General features: G+C 38.2%; 1 protein-coding gene across 1 annotated transcript in view; it reads right to left on the bottom strand.

Annotated features, from left to right (window-relative positions):
- St6galnac5 (ST6 N-acetylgalactosaminide alpha-2,6-sialyltransferase 5) overlaps window positions 1-19,285 on the bottom strand; it is a 164,622-nt gene that overhangs the window by 143,421 nt on the left and 1,916 nt on the right. The window contains exon 3 of the mRNA XM_048814094.1: window positions 19,062-19,285. Coding sequence (XP_048670051.1) covers window positions 19,062-19,285 — 224 coding nt within the window. The remainder of the gene's footprint in view (window positions 1-19,061) is intronic.

Below are 19,285 nucleotides of genomic sequence, written 5' to 3'. Positions count from 1 at the left end.
TGTAAATCAATGGATGTGTAACTGATGTGATTCTGCAATCTGTGTATGGGGTGAAGGTGGGAGTTCATAACCCACTTGAATCAAAGTGTGGAATATGATATGTCAAGAAATTTGTAATGTTTTGAACAACCCACAATAAAAAATTAAAAAAAAAAAAATGTCTGTGCTCCAAAAGACACTACAGAGATACTAAGCCAAGTGTAGTAGGTAACTGATGATCCTTTAGCTTAGAGCCTTGCATTTCCATAGCCAGTTGAGGGACAAGAGGCAGAGTCTTGAGCCTAAGCAGTAAGGGGAGACCTGGAGGCCATGCTCCACAGAAAGAGGAAACTAGGACTGGGCATGGTAGTGCAGGCCTATAATCCCTGTAATCTCAGCTACTCAGGAGGTTGAGGCTGGAGGATCATAAGTTCAAGTCTAGCCTTGGCAATTTAACAAGACCCTGTCTTAAATAAAAATTAACACTCCTGGGTTCATTCCCAGTACTGGGGAGGTGGGGTAGAGAAAGAAAGTAAAAAGATAATTCACAGAAAAAGAACATAATTTTCAAATAGTGCATTTCATGTGAAAAGTATATAAAGAATACTTACAACTCAACAACAAAAAGACAAGGCAAATAAAAAAACGGGCAAAGGATCTGAATTGAAATTTCTCCAGAAAATATATACCAGTGGACAATAAGCACATGAATAGATGCTCAGCATCTTCATTCATTAGAGAAATGAAAATCAAAGCCACAGCAAGATCATTTCACACCCACTAGAATGGCTAAAAGAAAAAAAAAAGGCAGGGTAACATGTGTTGGCAATGATGCACATAAATTTTAACACGTTGCTGGTGGGACTGTAAATGGTGCAGCCTGTTTGGAAAACTGGTAGATCCTCAAAAGGTGAAGCCTCAGGTTACAATACAATTCAGCAACTTCCACCCAAGGAGAATAAAAACTTGTATCCCACACAGAAAGCTGTACTTCCACAAATAGACATCTGTATAATAAACAGTTTGTTGGTAAAAACATACCTTATTACTACACGATGAAGTTTCAGATTGGAGGATCTGAGGATGGAGGTTTTCATTTGAAAAGACAATATTATTGCTGCCAGTCTGTCTTTGTAATTCTCCACCTTGCCACTTGTGAAATCTTTTAAGGATGCTTAAATTGATATACATTCGGTGTGATCTCATCTATGTAACATTATAAGGAGAAAAGATAACTTAAGAAAATATTCCCCGATTTTTATAACTTACGCTGAGTTAAAAGGAAGATCCACAGAGCTCTAGAATGGAACTTGGAATATATACCTAGCAAAGTGAGCAGTGGCTGGAGACAGTGGCTAATTTAAGGGTAATTGATAATCTTTTAGCTCAGAGCCTGGCATTTCCACAGCTGGTGGAGGGACAGGAGGCAGAGTCTTGAGCCTGAGCAGTAAGGTGAGATGTGGAGGCCATGCCCCACAGAAAGAGAAAACTAGGACTGGACATGGTAGTTCAGGCCTGTAATCCCAGGGGCTTGGGAGGCTGAGGCAGGAGGATCACAGTTCAAAGTCAGCCTCAGCAACTTAGCAAGACCTTGTCTTAAAATAAAAAATACAAAAAAGGACTGGGGATGCTGCTCAGTGGTCAAGCACCCATGGGTTCAATCTCAATATGAGAGAGAGAGAGAGAGAGAGAGAGAGAGATATCCAGCATAAGCACAGTAAAAGAAAACCTGTCTGTTCAGTCCTTGGCTCTAAGAGAAGAAGACACAAATATCTTCCTCTTTTTATAAAAATTGAGAATTCATGAAAACCACGCAGATTTGTGTTTTTCATTTACACAATTGGCACGTTTGCAGAAAGTCTGGGCTCCTTTTAGAGTGGGAGGTCTTGGATGGTGGGGCCCCTAGGAATCTGGCAGAAGAAAATGCAATCTTTCTTTCAGGAATTAGTTTCAGGTCACTAAGGACTTCCCCAAACAGAGTCCAGATGAACATGAAGTCACAGTAACATGCACACCTACACATACACAAACAACACAGTAGATTCCTTTGAATGAACCAGCCCAAAAGCAAAAATCAGACTTGCAAAGATTTAAGATATTAAAGTTGCCAGACACAGAAATAAAATGTAAATAAGGAAGAAGGCACTTCAAAAAATAGACCAGGACAATGTGTAAAAAATATTGTAGAAACGGTAAATAGAATTATTAAAATAAAATACTTGGGAAAAATACTTGATGGATGAGTTACACAGCAGATCAGATACAGCTAATTAGAGAATTAGAAAACTGAAAGAAGAATCAGAAGAAAATTCCCAGAATGCAGCACAATGAGACAAATACGAAGAGCACAGAACAGGGAGAGACATAGTATTTAGGAGAATAATATGATTTATATAACTAAAAAGTAATGACAATAGCCTCACAGCAAATCATACAACTTCAACAATGACCAGAAGGAAACACAGAAATTAGGTTTTCAAAACACTGAGACAGAAAATAATTGATGTGGACAAAATAAAGATATTTTTAGATTAACTAAAATTGTGTTTACCACCAATAGAATTTCTTGGGTGGAGTTTCCAAAAACTGTATTTCAGGAAGAAGGATAAAAGAGATCTAATTTGAAAGAAGGAATAATAAGCAAAGAAATGGATAATAGGCAGGTGAATCTGTATAAGTAATTGCTGTCTAGAACGACGACAATAATATTGCTAGTATTCATCCAATTTGTTAGGCTTAATAGAAGGTAATTAAAATATGACAACATGCTGACACATAGGTCAGTGACCAGAGTTAAAGTGCTAATGTCCTTGGATTATCTGGAAATGGGATAAAGATATTAATTAATCCAACTAAAAAATTGAACTCATAGAAGTAGTGAGTAGAATGATGTTTACCAAAGGTTGACTTGGTTTAGAAGGAAGAGGGAGGAAGAGGGAATGGAATGAATTTCAAAAGAAACAAAATTTCAGTTAGGAGGAATAAGTTCAAGAGATCTATTGTACAATGTGGTGAGAACTGTATAGTTAATAATAATCTATCATGTACTTGAAAATTGCTAATGGAACAGATATCCCATGTTTTCACCTCATTAAGAGGTACATATTTTGATACATTTGTTATTTAGCTGATTTAGCCTTTCTACAATATATACATCTATTGAAACATCATGTTGTACTATATATATATATATATATATTATATATAATTTTTATTTGTCAATTTAAAAGAATAAATTAAAATATGTTAAGTAACTTAGGACTTTGGTAAGTATGCATGTTAAAATTTCAAGAATAACATAAAGTGAGTAGAAATCAAGAGTTTAACTTCCAAACCAGTGTAGGTTAAATGACAGAATAAGTGAGGACAAAATTAATAAAATGCATAAACCCAGAGGAGGGAGGAAAGACTTAAATAAGTAAAAGGGAAGAAACCAGCAGATACAAAATAACGATTAAATGGTAGGAAAAACCTCAACATATCAGCTTTATGTGACAAAACAAAATAAAACAAAACAAAAACCACACACAATAAATGTAAATGATCTAAATATAATCTTAAACACAGTTCCTAAATTTAAATTTAAAAGTTCCAGTTATATAAGTTCATATAGGACACAACAGTGTTTTTCTTAATATCAGACAAGGGAGGATCCCTGATCTGGGTTTTACGCTTGAGTAATTCCACTTAAAATATGGATCATGGATCAACAGCAGAAGCATTGCTTAGGCACCCATTAGAAATGCTGGTTCTCAAGTCCCACTCAGACCTAGAGATTCAGAATCTGCATTTTGATAAGCCCCACAGGTGATTCATGTGTACACAAATGTTTGAGACGCGCAGCTGTAAGTGGCATAGCTGACCCCAAACACAGGACTTGTATCAAAGACCCCAGGGCACTTCTGTCACTCTTGTCACAGCACCATCTATAATCCCACACATCCATGGCTGTGTCCAGAAAAACTGCTTCTCCACATATCCTTGAAGCAAAAGGCCACTACTGTCTAAATGCCCTGACTTGTGGATGGTGCCGTTGCTTCATAGTGTGGGGGAGGGGGCAGAGGCAGAGAATGAGCAGAATTTGAGATTGTAGGAAAAGAGAATTAAAAGGAATCTTAGAGGGAAAAACTGAAAAGATAAATAGGCAGTCTGTTTACACTTTGGAAACGGAAAATAATGAAAATGGATAGACTTCAGTCAAGCAATTCCTATAAAAATTCTCAAGCATACTTTTTATTTAATGAAGATTCAGTTACTAATCAAAACAATAAAACTGAGCAAGAGAAGTACTCTGATCAAATCCATAACTGGAATAGATCAAATGAAACCTTTGAAATTTGAAAACCTTTCCTCAGTGAGGACATAATTACTGAATAAAGACATCAGTATGTATATGGTTCTCCATTTGTGCTCTTCGTAAGCCTTGAAAATATTAGGGACAGGTCTGGACATAGATGAAATGTAAGTACACAGAAAGACTGAAAATTATAGGATGGAAAAGATGTAAGAGGCAAGCACTACCAAAGGAAACCTTAACAGCTACTTTCATATCAGCAAAACAAAAACCATATACAATTTTAAAAACAATTTAATCTGCTCACAAAAAAAGGTTTTAAAAGAATTCAATGTAAAATTTGGCACAAGTAAATCAAAATTATATCACTTATATTAAATATATTCACTTATATTAAATAATTATATTTAATAATATATAACATATTAAAAACATATCACTTATATAAAAGTATGTCGCTTGTATTAAAGTGGTAGAATTATGGGAACATTCTCCCTCTTCTAATTTTTCTATAGTTTTTCAAAAAATTTTAGATAATTTTTAGACATAGAAATATAATTAGTGCAATCATTAACTTCTCTTTATTTTAAAATTTCTATTTCTGCTTGAGTGTGTGTGTGTGTATGGAGGTGGCACAGCTGGAAGCAGAGCAGCCCCACAGGTCTGAGAACCAAGATTCAGGTGCTGCCATGGGACTGAAGGAAAGGAAAAAAGGAGGAAAAGAGCCGGGTGTGGTGGCACATGCCTGTAATCCCAGCGGCTTGGGAGGCTGAGGCAAGAGGATCATGAGTTCAAAGCCAGGCCCAGCAAAAGTGAAGTGCTAAGCAGCTCAGTGAGACCCTGTTTCTAAATAAAATACAAAATAGGGCTGGGGATGTGGCTCAGTGGTCCAGTGCCTCTGAGTTCAATCCCTTATACCAAAAAAATATTTAAAAAAGGAGGAAAAGGAGGGCGACCCTGTAGATAGGGAACAGGATCACCAAGTTCACTATAGCACTATTCTCAATTGCCAAAAGGTAGACATGGCCCAGGAATCCACCATAGATGACCAGATAAACAAAATGTGGTATAGCCATACAATGGACTAGTATTCAGTCTTAAAATGGTATGAAGTTCTGACACCTGCTACAACACGGAGGAACCCTGAAAATACTGTGCTAACTGATGTTCATCAGACACAGATGGGATTAGATGCCCTTATAAGGGGCTTGATGGAGAAGTTGGTTCTCTCTTGCCCTCCTACCTTCAGTCAGATGAGGCCTTCCTTTGTGGCAAACATTAGGTGAGATTAGACTTAAAGGAAATATTTAGACTAGTTAAATTCAGGTTATCAGGAACTTGGGGATGGGAAAATGGTGAGTTATTGCTTAATATTTACAGCTTCTCTGTTAGGCGTAGTAAAAATTTTTGGAAAGAAGTAGTAGTGATAGTTGCATAAGACAAGTGTGAACAATGAATGGAACATTTATAAATGACTAAAATGTCAAATTTTAAGATATATATACACAAATATACATACACACATACACATATATATATATACATATATATATACATATATATATATATATTCACACACACAATAAAAGTATTCAGAAGAACAGAAGGAGGAGGAAGAGGAGAGGAATTATTAAAGATTAAGTGATTCTTTAATCTAGAGTATAAAGGAGGACTTGGGCAGTAAAGTAAAGGACTGAGTTGATAAAGAGCTTGCTGTCAGAGCTTTCTGGTGTTATTTAGACTTGACTCTTTGGAAGCCACTAACCAAGACATACAAATATTTCCTGCCAGTAGACTTCCATGAGAGAGGGAGGTCCCAGTGTCTCTAATGACAGAATTATTCTATCCATGGACTAGAGGAAAAATGAGTTCTGAGATTATGCCAAAATCAAGGTATCAGAGCACATTCTGAAAAGCGTAAGATATAAAGAGTAGCTCAGAGATCAAATATAAATAAATAAATAAAGTAAGGAAAAATAGCCATAGAATTCAATAAGTTGGGTTAAAATAAGGAATTAAAGTGTTTTATAAAACTAGAAGATGAAAAAGAAATATAGATGAGGTCACTAATTAAGAAGAAGTTAGTACTTTTAATCATGCTATAATTTTTTTTTTTTTAAGAAGAGACAGTTATGTCAAAGCAAACCTACCCTACATACGCATAGGGGACTGTATTCGAACTATTTATGAACAAGGAATTAAATCACAGAGACTAAAGTCCAGAAAATAAAGGCATTTTCGAGGTCGTATATGTGGAAGGGGCTGCCCCACACACCAAAAAGCTGGTGATCACTTCTAACAGTGTCCTGAAGTGCCATGGTGGGCCACCACCACCACCACCATCGGCCACACCCTGAAGCAGCTACTGACAGGTTAGAGGAAATTTAGAGAAAAGGGGCAAGAAGAATTAAGGGACTATTAGAAATGATGTATCAAACATCATTGTCTGGAACATATTCTGCAGCTGGGCAAACTGGCTGGAGTCGGGGAGAGAGCTGGATGCACCTCCACATTGAAAAGTGTTGGAAGGTACATGTGAGCTACAGGGGAGAAGCGGGGAGGGGCATGTGGACAGGAGGGCGGATGAGTGTACCTCATGATCAGCATGTGGACACTTCAGCACCAGGACCATGACACATTTCCTAATAATTCCAACTCTAATGGAATATACTTTGGTTTTAAGTATTAAACAAGTGAAGTCTTTATAGTTAGGATCTAAAAGTAAACTCATACCTACCCACCTTTATGCCATCCATCACATCATATTGGCAAACCACACACACAGATACCACATATCTAGCACAGATGTACAAAAATGGGAAGGAAATATATTAAGGATTCTATTTATATAATATATCTATATATATTATATTTATAATAATAATTTATATATTATATTTATATTAAGGTTTATATTTATATAAATACATCTTGATACCTATGAAAATGTTTGTAAAGAAGTACATGAATGTATCAACAGTAATTATGTTTTAGTGGTAGATTTATGAATAATTGCTACTTTCCTCTTTCTGCCCTCTGCCATTTTGAGGAGACATTAATACATATGCATTTACCACTGGGAGGGGTAACCTTTGTCTTTCCAAACTAGCATTGTGGCTCTGTTCTTCCTTATTTCTGCTTTGACCCACTACAGTGGGGATGAAGCGAGGAAGATTTTCCCAGAAAAAGACATTCCCTATTCTCTAAGATGGTCTACAGGCATAGTTTGCATGAAATACTGCTGAGTTTTGGTCTTCCTAGGTTGGCACAAAATCCCAGAAGACTGATAACGAAACTTCTGATCCCTTTCCATCCTTCAGAACTTCCAAAGGCTTGGATGCTCCATGGGGCAATTAAGAACAGTCCTTCACTTGCAGACTAGTCAATATTGAGATTCATAACTCCCTCGAGGGCCAGAGCCTGCTCATCGTATAGCAGCACTATAGCATTCATTCCAGAAAAAAAGCCAGTTGCTATTCTTCCCCAGTTGTCATGGGTTCTAGTCAGATAAACTTATTTTTAACTAAGTTCCTCTTTTGAACATTGATATTCTGTTATCAAACAGGACATCAGGTCATATTTAAATGTAATAACATCAAATGGCTCTGAGCCTTTCTAGATACCGCAGAGTCCCTGACAATCCACCCTTACTTGCCATTCTGGAACCCAATCAACATTTCATGTCTGTACATATTGAGTCCCTCTGATAATAGACAAGAAGCAACAGATGCTATTTGTCATTGGTTCTTTTCTTGGTTCTAGGTTTAGTTATAATATCTTTACCTGTTACGGCTTTGATGTATCACCTACAAATTTAAGGTGTTGCCAAAGTGACAGTATTAGAAGGTGAGACTCTAAGAGGAACCAGGCCACAAGGGCTCCTCCTTCATGAATGAGATTAGATGTCTTCACCAGGGAATTCCACAGAGGGAATCCTTCTACCTTCAGCCATGTGAGATCATGGTCTCCCTCCCCATCCCTGCAGGATGCAGCCTTCACCAGACACCCAATGCCTGTGGCTTGATCATGAACTTCCAGATTCCAGAACTATAAGAAATAAATATATATGTTCTTTATAAGTTACCAGTGTTTGTAGTTCTGTGATAGCAGTGCAAAACAGATCAAGACAACCCTTCACCACTGCAGGCTTATTAAGTGGGGATACTCTATTCTTCAAGGTATCTTTCTCGGAGGCTTATTTCTCAATTTCTAGACTAAATAACTCATCACATTTCATGCTGAGCCCAAACCCACATACAATTGTTAATGAGAGTAGTGGGCATAATTCTTCAAGGAATTAGTGATGCCTAGGGCACCAAAGTAAATCTTCTTGCTGCGGCTGGAGCCTTGGGAATGGGAACTACCCACAAGCTCCCACTCCCTTTTCCCTTCTCTGTGTACTGGACTATAAGCAGCATGTTATCATTTTCTGTGCTTTCATTGTTCAAAACTCGTATAAGTGGAATAAAAATGAAATGAATCAGCTTTATGATTTTCAGTGCAGAGTGGAACAGATACCACTTCAGGTAATGTGAGACAACTTGAGTATATCCCTGATAGCAGCCTGGCAGGTGTGACAATGCCAACAACTCCAGATATGGTCCCATAAACCTGAAGTTCATTTAGATGTACAGTATACATTTTTGTTCCCAATCAAACGCTTTTGAGTGAATTAGGAACCAGACTCCCTCTTGACAAGTTTTACATTACTTTATGGCCAATTTCCTTCTGATGAAAGTGGAATGGAAACTTTCCCTAGAAGTTGTTAACAAACTTAAGTGATTTAAAAGAACGGTAATTGCTCTCTCTATAGTTATGTGGGAAATGAAAGGAGAGGAAACCACTCTTTACCCATACTTATCCAATGGATCTATACCTGGTAAGATTTATTATGCAACAATCTCCCCTGACAAGATTATTCTAGAATAAAGTCTGCCTACCCCACTGTAGAATTGTTACATAGTAAAGTTCCTGCCAGCACATTTATTTCATATCCCACTGGCTCTGCTGCAGGTGGAGGGTTTAATTCCTGTTGCCACCAGCATGCATTATGGAGTCTCCATGAACAGCTTGTTTCAGTCCTAACCATAACACCACTGCTTCCCGTTTTGCTCAAGTCAGTATGTGGTATTAAGATGCACAGTAAGGTTTGAAATTAGGCGAAGTTAAAGTGCCATCTGGGAATCATCTTCAAACTCTTTTCACCAACTATTATTGGGAGGCAATCTTGAACCACAAACCTTCTGCTATTGGAGCAGCCTCATTCTGACTGTCTGCATGAACACTGTAGGGTGGGCAACCACAGAAACTTAGGGTAGGCAGAAACCTTAGGTGTTTTCATCCTCTGGCCACGTCTGGATCATTCACTCCCTCAAACCACAACAACAGCCTTTTAACTGGTCCCACTTCTCATAACCCAGGACTACTCTAATCTATGCAATGTCAAAGCCAGAGTGACCCATTAAGATACACATCTGATGGAGTTACTCATATGCTTTTCCTTTTACAGATTCCCCCAAAGGCTTCAGGATAAAATCCAGTCTCTGTAGCAATGTAAAGATTTCTATCCAAATCTGCACTGTAATTCTACTTCTCTGCCTCTCCAATAGATGTAAGTTCTGTGGAGGCAGACTTATTCATCATCTGTTGCCTCCTGGGCCCTGGACACAGTGCTAGCCACAAGATATTATTTTAATAAAGGAGGGAGTGAGCAAATATTGTTTAACCTCTTCTCCAGACTAGATCAGGCCTAGAAGTAATGTGACTTACAAGTTAAAAGCTTGGGTATGTCCCCCTGCCTCCCAGGATCAGAAACTGTTCTCAAATATGGGCGTCATTGCATCTCAACACCTGTTCTACCATTCTGGAAGGGTGATCAAGTGATGTTCTATTTTAAAGGGAGAGAAGAAATTAAAGTTATGCAAGGCATTTATGCAAAGTCCTTCTGCCCCCATTTATCATTTTGGTCCATTCCCATAAGAAAGTCTATGAGCCAGACTTGCTATAATCACGACAGGACTCTGCCTACCCAACATATAACAAAGACTTATTGAATTTTGACACATATGAGAAATAGTTCAAGGTTCTGGAGATACCAGCATGGATAAAGTACATTCTTGGCTTCAAGAAGTTAGTCTACTCCTAGAGTAAGTGTAAGGACAAAGAATTGCAAAATTGTGTGATCAGAGGCAGGCACAAGATGCCAAGACTATTTCAGTACTTGCCAAAGCATACTAAGTATAATACAGTCATGCATATGGTATAATGACATTTTGGTCAATGACAGACTACATATACGACAGGGTCTCATAAGGATATGTCACCAAGTGATGTTGTAGCCATCTTAATTTGTGTAAGTATATTCTATGATGTTTGTATAAGAATGAAATAGCCTAAAGATGCATTTCCAAGAAGAGTCCCCATGGTTAAGTGCCATGACTAAATTTATTTCCTTGGATGGTTTACCCATGGTCAGGAATTAGGTACTTCATCTTGTTTCCTCTTCCCCATCATGCCAATACATGGTAAATGCTCAGCCAATACAAGGTTGATGGACTGTTGCATGGGTGGCCTCAGGGAATGTCAGATCTACTCTACATGAAGGTTACACATGGGAAAAATTTTAGAAAGGAGATGCTTGAGCTGGATCTTAATGAATGATTAGTTCCTTACCTGGCAAATTAAAGGAGAAATGGGTAGTTCTTGCTGAAAGAAAATCTGGTAAGTGTGAATCAGCAAGCTGTGTTTCCAGGGCATGTGAACCTGGGCTGAAGGGAACTGTGGGAGGTGAGATTGGAAAGTAGGCCAGGCAGACCCTGTCGAGCCTTCCTAAGGTGTTTGAACTCAATCCTCTAGGCAACGGGAAGCCACTGGAAGAATGCAAAGAACATAAGCAGATCTGTGAATAGAAGTGCAACAATGCTTGCAGTTCAGCCAGTGGAGACGTCCCATATGTGCAATTAATTTCGAGAATATGCTTCCTTATAAGAAATAATTGTTTAACTCTGCATTTCAGGCTACCCGAGTACACTAAGACTCTGTGAGGTTCCCAGGAACTCTACAGACACCTCCCTACCCATGAAGAGAGAATATAATAATTTTTAAAAAGTTTCCTTTTCATTCTGAGCTACAACAACTATCAAGGTTAATTTTCCCTACCATAGATAAAGTGGTTTTTTATTTGCCTGAAGTAATTCAGAGTAAGTATTCTATCTCAGAATTTAGGGGGAGTCAATGATATTTGCAGAATGGCAGTTCCTCAAACAGTTGGTTAACTGAGTCTCCTGATGATGTTTTCTTCCCCACTGTGGAGAAGGTAATTCAGCTAAATGAGTGGTCTGGGCATGGCATTTTCTGCAAATAATTAAACATGACACTCCTTTTGGCTCCGTGGACTTTTTAAAGGCAAAATCCACTCTTATTTGCAAATTGCTCAAATTAAATTAGTACCATGAATTTCATGCCGCCTTTAGAGTACCCATTGCAAAGTCAGTCATTGGTGGAAGGGGCTTTTTAACTATCTAGAGGCATTTTCTTATATTCATTTTAGAATAATAAGATCTTTAAATATTTATTTCTTTCCCATAACTGGGTATGCCAGGGCTCTTCATTTTAATAAATTCTGTCCAGATAACGTTGAGTTGCTGCTTAAAAAGATATTGGCACTGAATTTCCCTGTGGTAGTGATGTTAATGTCAGAGACTCACATTTTATCCCTAGCTCTTCCACTAACCCATGACCTTGGGCAAATCATACAATCACTCATGAATTCCTTTTGATGATTTTTAAGTATCCCATGTAGCTTGAAAATTCTGAGTATGTTTTAAGAGATCTGATTAGTGCAAGAAGGTAGAACTACAAACTGTGGCGGGAGAAATTGATATTTATGATTTGAAGTCATTCCTTTTCAGTAACTCTAACGTGGTCAGAAACTCTTGAGGTATGCTTATGTTAGAAGAAATTTAAAATCCTTACATAGATAATACTCATTCATTTGGCAAATATTTATTGAAGGCGTTATGTTAAGGCCTGGGAACACAATGGCACAAAAAGAGAGAGAAAAAAAATCCCCAGCTTCCAAAAGCTGCCTGTCTAGCAGGGAAGGCAGACTATTTTAGACAAGAAATAACAATAAACCAGAATAAGTATTACCATGGGATTCCAGCTATGAAGACAAAACACACAGCTCAGATCTAACCTGGGCTACATGTCAAGGAACGCTTCCCTCTGGCTGAGCTGTCTAAGCTGAGAACATACATCCCTGTGATTTTTATCTGGGAAAAATAGAGCATGCAATAAAAATGTTTATTTGTCCCAGGCCCAGAATAAGCATTTAAGATTAAAAGAGCTTGTGGAAAAGAATTGGAGTACATCTCATAAATATCCCTGTCCCCAAGTTTTAGCAATCATTTGATCATAAATTCACTGGCTCCCAAGGGAATTCTTCTCTTGGATCAAGTTCAAGGGTGTGGGTAATAATATTATTTAAGAGATGATCATTCACTGTCTTTCTGTACTTAAGATCCTACACAGCTGCTCAAAGAGTATATAATGGATATACTTGTTGATGGATGATATGTTTTAACATTTCAAAGGCTCTTCTCATTTTTAATCTCCCTTTATCCTAATATTTGCAAGACAGGAATTATATTTCATGGCCACCTAACCCTAGAGGCTTTGGAAATTCACCTCTAAAAAACAGGTACCATGTTTCCAGGACAGATCTGGTTGCAAATATTCTGTCATGTGACCAACACAATTATATTCATATTCATCAGAGCACAAATGATGAGATTTAGCTTGGATATGGTGGTTATCATATGTTACAGAGATGGTCAGACCAGGTTAGTTCCTTCCAAGAGTCCAGGAAACCCTATGCCATGCAAAAGGAAAATCATAAAGAGAATATTTTGAATGTAAAATCAATAAAGTTTTGAAGTTGCTTTGATATACAAGTTGTTACTAACCATTCACTGGATGTCACACACACACACATAAATCCATATAAGGGGTTAATAAATAATGGAATGCTAATTTAAAAACTTTACAAACTTCTAAGGCAATAATAGTATTTAACTTATTTTATAGTTGATCGCAGAAATTGCCTCTTTTTTAGTGTCAGTTTCTTGACTTATTGTTTCCTGGTTTCATACTATTATTCAACACTTGCTTTGCATTTAAATTTTCTTAATTCTTTGTCTTTTCTATCCAATTAGTTCAAAGGTTTTTGAGGGTAGAAACTGTGTTCTTCCCCTAGAATGCTCAATTTAAAAACAACTTTTGATGAATATCTATTACCAGGTATGATCAGTTCAACAAGCTCAAAATGAATAACTTCAGAACTACTCATTGTGATGACTAAAATTTTTAAACAGCCAGGAGTGATGGTGCATACCTGTAACCTTATGACTTAGGAAGCTGAGGCAGGAGGGTTGCAAGTTTGAAGCCAGCCTCAGCAACTTAGTGAGACCCTGTCTCAAAATAAAAGATAAAAAGGGCCATGGACATGGTAGCACATGTTTGTGATCCCAGTGGCTTGGGAGGCTGAATCAGCCTCAGCAAAAGCCAGGTGCTAAGCAACTCATTGAGACTCTGTCTCTAAATAAAACACAAAATAGGATTGGGGATGTGGCTCAGTGGTAGATTTTCCCTGAGTTCAATTCCTGGTACAAAAAAAAAAAAAAAAAAGATATTATTAAAGACGGATTCATAGAAAAAAGTGGGGGGGGGCAGGGATCCAGCTCAGTGTCAAAGAACCCTTTGGTTTAATCTCCAATAGCAATAAAATGTAAAAAACTGCAAAATTTCAGTGATTCTCAGACTTCAATGTATACAAAATTTTAGTGATTCTCAGACTTGAATGTATACAAGAATTGCAAAAGAAGCTCATTAAAATGTAGATTCCTACATCATATTTTCAAACATTCTTTTGTTTTAAATCATTCCCCTCATTCCACCCCATAGTTAATATTATTGTTATTATTATTAAACAAATTTGGAAAAAATGCGAGAGCTAGGGCTTTAGGATTATACTGATGTTTCAAGCAGAGATAAAAGGCGAAGTAGCTCTGTACTTCTCCTCACCTTTAATGGCCTCTTTCAATAAATATTTATCGCGCACCTACTAAGTGCCAGGTACTAGTCTAGGTCCTGGAATTGAACTGGTCAACAAGATGTACAAAGACTTGGCTGTCATAGCACTTAGACTTTAGTTAGGGGAGAGTAGACCAGAGACAAATACACTTTAAGATTTTTCTGGACGTTACTATGCTACAAGGAAAATAAAAGAAGCTAATATGATAGAGAATGACTGTTGAGGAGGGACTGAAGAATGTGATTCACAGAAGATGACATGTGATCTGAGGAATGAATGGCCAGAGTGAACAAACCATGAAAAAAACCCTTGGGAAAGAGCTTCCAGGAAAAGGATACAGCAGTGCAAAGATCCTGAGGGGATGGAAATTAGCAAGAAATCCAATATTCCTAGAACTCAGAGGGAGCCAGGTCAAACTAATCTGCTAGGAACAGGAAGATGATGGTGCCCTAGGATTACTATGAAGGGGAATCTGGAAATATGCTCCTAGCTGTCATGGAATTAAAGAAGTTTTTGTATTTTAAATGTTAAACAAACACTTCTCTTGTTAAAAGTAACCACCTATTGTAACTCCTTATCCATTAAAAAATAGTACATTTCTTGATTCCTTTTGTTTGATGCTTTGTGGCAATGACTTCATCAGCAGCAGCAGATCACATTTTGTAATACCTGCTCACTGAAAATTAGCTCACTTTGAATTTCATTGAGATCCAAATGGTCTATCAGGCATTGGATTATTCCAGTGCCATCAAATAGGGTCTAACGAATGACATAAACTTGTCTATGAATTTTCTAAAAGGAGAATTCTTATTCCATATATTTTTTAAAAAGTTATATGACATGTTCCTTTATTTCGGCTTTGGATAATTTAAAAAAATTCTTGCATTGATTTGTTTTATCCTTCTAACTGGACATCTAGGATTAATAGTGATAGTACTAGTACCGTTACCTCTAAGCAGTTTTGATTTGTCTGAATAACTGAGTGCCTAAGGAAGGAAAGAGCCAAGGACAAAGCCATGGTTTTGTTATGTGTGAAATCTACCCCTGGGGGCTACTCCTGAGGCGGGGAGATAGCTGCTCAGCTTCAGCCCCCATTGATCACTCACAGCCCTTTCATAAGTCATCTCAGAAAAGGGCAGTCCATGTGACTATGGGCCTTCTGTGATAAGGCCCTGTCCACTGGAAAGGGGAATCTGCTCACAATTTCATTTCACAGGGTCCACCAGATGGCAAATGACTTTATCTACCCCGACCAGATCCAGACTGGGAACTGAATTGCATTCTATGTCCCCATACACTCTGCTACAAGACTTGGATCTGTCTTTTGATAGTTGCTAACCAAGTGTGTGTGTATTGTGTGTGTATGTGTGTGTCTATGAAAGAGTGGTGGGGTGGGAGAGGGAGAGAAAGAGAGTTTGGTTATCCATTATGCTACAGTTCTAAATGCAGAAGTTCTCACAGCCATGAAAATTTTTTTTCCCAATTATATCTGGCCAATCTAGTTAGAAATCAATGGCTTCCAAAAAATAAAAACTAGGATAGTAATGGCAGAATACAGATACAGTAGCTGCAGTGATGGACATCCAACAAGATGTAAATGAGTTGATGGAATATTTGTGGGAAAAAGTTCTGAGAAGAGGACTGAGAAAGACTAAGAGAAAAACGAAATGCCTTCATTATTCAAGAAACTCTGAGTAACCTTCATTTAGTCACACTGGAATTACAATTGCAGCTCACATCGTTTGTGAAAGAGGAAATAGGGAATGTGACCATGGAAAGTGGTATTTTAAGCTCCAACACATACCGCTCATCACTGACTTGACTTGCAGGGTATCTTTCAACCAAAAAAAAAAAAAAAAAAAAAGCACATAGTGATTTAATCTCAACAGTAATTTAGTCTGCAGCCATATGAGACAAGACTATCATTGCAGACAGGCTGTAATTTGTAAAATTCAGGTGCTGGGGATTAGGACCACCTGTTGAATTTAATCTTGGAGTTATAATGTTAATACCATCATGTAACTGAACATAAACACTACATATTTATCAGTCTTTGGGACCTCCAGCTATGGAGATGTGAACCGTTTCCTAAATAGTATGTGTAACTCTCTCAAGACTCTGTAAATCAATGGCAAATAAAAAGTCTGTTGGAATTCTGATTCAATATGCAGCAGCATATGGCTTCGTGGTCATCACATTCAGCAGATCCTATAATTTTTCTGAGGCCTGATGTGAGAGTGAAAAAAAAAAAGCAATCTGAGTATCATCTGGCAATATAATAAGAATACGAAGGCTTTCATTTCTTACCCTCCCTGGTGTTAATCATGGAAAACAATTCTTAGCAATATTTTGACAAATGATTTTCGCATCTGCCTAAGAAAGACTATAAGAAGATGTCAAACAAAACCTAATAAAACAGCAAGTTTTGGAGTAGACATAAACATTTTACACATGCACCTTCAGATGGCCAAAGGAAATGCAACTCTGCCTAATTTCCAGCCAGCTAAATAGTAGCAGTAAAGAGGTTCGGTGAATACATTTTGAGCAGAAGTTATATTTAGTTCTGTGGGACAATTTGGGATATTGAGTAAAGAGAAAATATGGATTTTAAATTTGGATTTGTTCCTTTGCTTGGAACAGGGTAAACTTCCTTGAGAACTTGGATATGGAATTTTGTGATATGTTGGATTTCTATGAAAGAATTCTCCCATTGATAATGATAATGATTTGCATAGAAGATCTTTTTCTTGCCAAGAATTCCAAAGATTTTCACACAATATTTATCATTCACATAGCACTTCACAGTTTATAAAATTCTTTAACTATAAATTATTTATTTTTTTCATGTAGAGTTTCAATGCTTCTTCCAAAGTAGAAAAGGAATGTTCTTAATTTTAACTGTATAAGGTCTGATACATTGAAAATAGATAGAATTAAACGTCTGAGTGAATAAACATTATTTTGAAAAGGAGAAACTATCAATATTCTTAACTGGTATCTGTGTAGCAGCAGAATACAAAAAGGAAAGTATTAGAAATATCTTGCCAAAAGCAGATCAAATCTTTCAGTAAATCGATCTTTTTGGCATTCCTATTAATCAAAGCTTCACAAATGTTAGATAGCCATTTCCACTCAACAATTGCCATGAAAATCTACAAGTTCAATTCATCAGACACAAGTACACATAAACATTATATACATCCATAGTCAGAAGCCAATGTCAAAACTTTCCTAGAACTTCAGCCCTTATGGGTTGCTTGCACAAGCAGATCCAAAGTATATAGTCAATTGACAACCAAGAAAGAAAGCTGAAACTGTGATTATAAAACCTACCACCTTCTGATTTTGGATTTTAAGTCAACCAGACCCCACCCCCCAACAAAATAATCTTTTTCTACTCAAATTGCCCCCTCCTTTCTGCTTCCCTGAAATTTCAGTACAAGTTCCACCTTCTCAAAGAAACCTCCCATGCTCCTTCTGAGAGGACTGTGGTCTTTCTTCCTTTCTGCACCCACAGTACTGTTTATACCTAACATTTAATATACATTTATGTCTATGGGTTTGTCTGTCTATACATATTTCAGGACACATTGCACCTCCACACCCAGGCCTTCTAGGATCCCCAAAGATGGGGTTTTGCCTTGAATTCTTTTGAGCCCACCAAATCCTTAGCATTATTCATTGCACAGGTGAATGGCAATATTTTTATTGTCACTTTTTAAAAGTTTGGTTTTATCATGCAAGCTAAGAGCTGTTTTCATACAAAAGGAGCATCTGTGAAATATTACTTTAATTCACAACCATAAAATTTGGAAATATAAAAAGTAAAAGAGTTGGGAAATTTCAAGAAATTCTGTAGCTTTATAGAGTAGATACAGAGTGGAAGTATGCTTTAATAAAAATATATTAGCATCTTCAAATAGTGAGGGATGCATTTAAACTGCATTAAAATTATCTTCAAAATCAGGAAACTTGATTAGGATTCTCCCAAAGGCTTCATACACTGAAACCAGAGATTTATTATACCAGGGAAAGAAGGCTCAATTTAAAAAAAAAAATTCATCTTATTAATTATGAGCCAACATGCAGCACTTCCCGGAAGGCAGAGGAAAACAGGCTTTCAAGCCAATAGAAGCTGAGTTTGTGCCTCAAGTCTTCCGCGCCTGCCTGGGCACCGCTCCCCAGGGCTGAGGTAATTCAGCCCACAGCAATCCGGAGGAAAGATCAGAGGGGAACCTGTGAGGCTGGGCAGCGACCACTGGCTAGGTTGGCTGCGTCTTCCCCTCCGGTTCCGAAGGGAGGAATGCTGGGGCTGTTCCTCGCACCCTCTGGGTTTTCCTCTCATCAGGGCGAGACTTGGTTGCCAAACCTAAGGTTTAAGCAACTGGACACACACCATTAGCTGCAATCCCGGTGCTCAGAGGATTCTAGTTTCAGGACCGGTTCCTGCTAGGGAATTAGGCTTTGGGATCCAGTCACCGCATCCCTATTCCCTGAAAAACTTTGCATCCTTCTCCAAATAGGAATTCCTACCAAGTAGGAAGTAGCCCACTCCACCCCAGCTGGTCCACTTCCCATTCCAACCTCCGAGAACGGCACCTACTCACGGCGCCTCCCAGCCCCGGGAAAGGGGAAGGCTCAGGTGTGCGGGATCCCCAGGCTGAGTGGCGAGCAGGCTGGCGGGCAAGCAGTCACCTTGTGGTCCGCAACGCCAAGGTATCCGTCCAGCGGCCGCTGTCCCGCGGGGGCTACAAGGCGCGGCTGGGGGCTGCTCTCCGCCGCCGGCGGCGCGCTGCTGGTCACGGGCGCCTGTTGTTGCTGCTGCTGCGGGGGCCGCTCCTTCTGGCCGCGAAGGCTGCTGTACACGAGCAACAAGCTGGTGCACATGGTGGTGAGCGCTAAACACACTGCCAGACCAT

The sequence above is a fragment of the Marmota marmota genome, unplaced genomic scaffold (assembly GCF_001458135.2).
Source record: "Marmota marmota marmota unplaced genomic scaffold, marMar, whole genome shotgun sequence".
NCBI lineage: Eukaryota > Metazoa > Chordata > Mammalia > Rodentia > Sciuridae > Marmota > Marmota marmota.
This window is presented reverse-complemented; position numbering and strand designations above follow the sequence as displayed.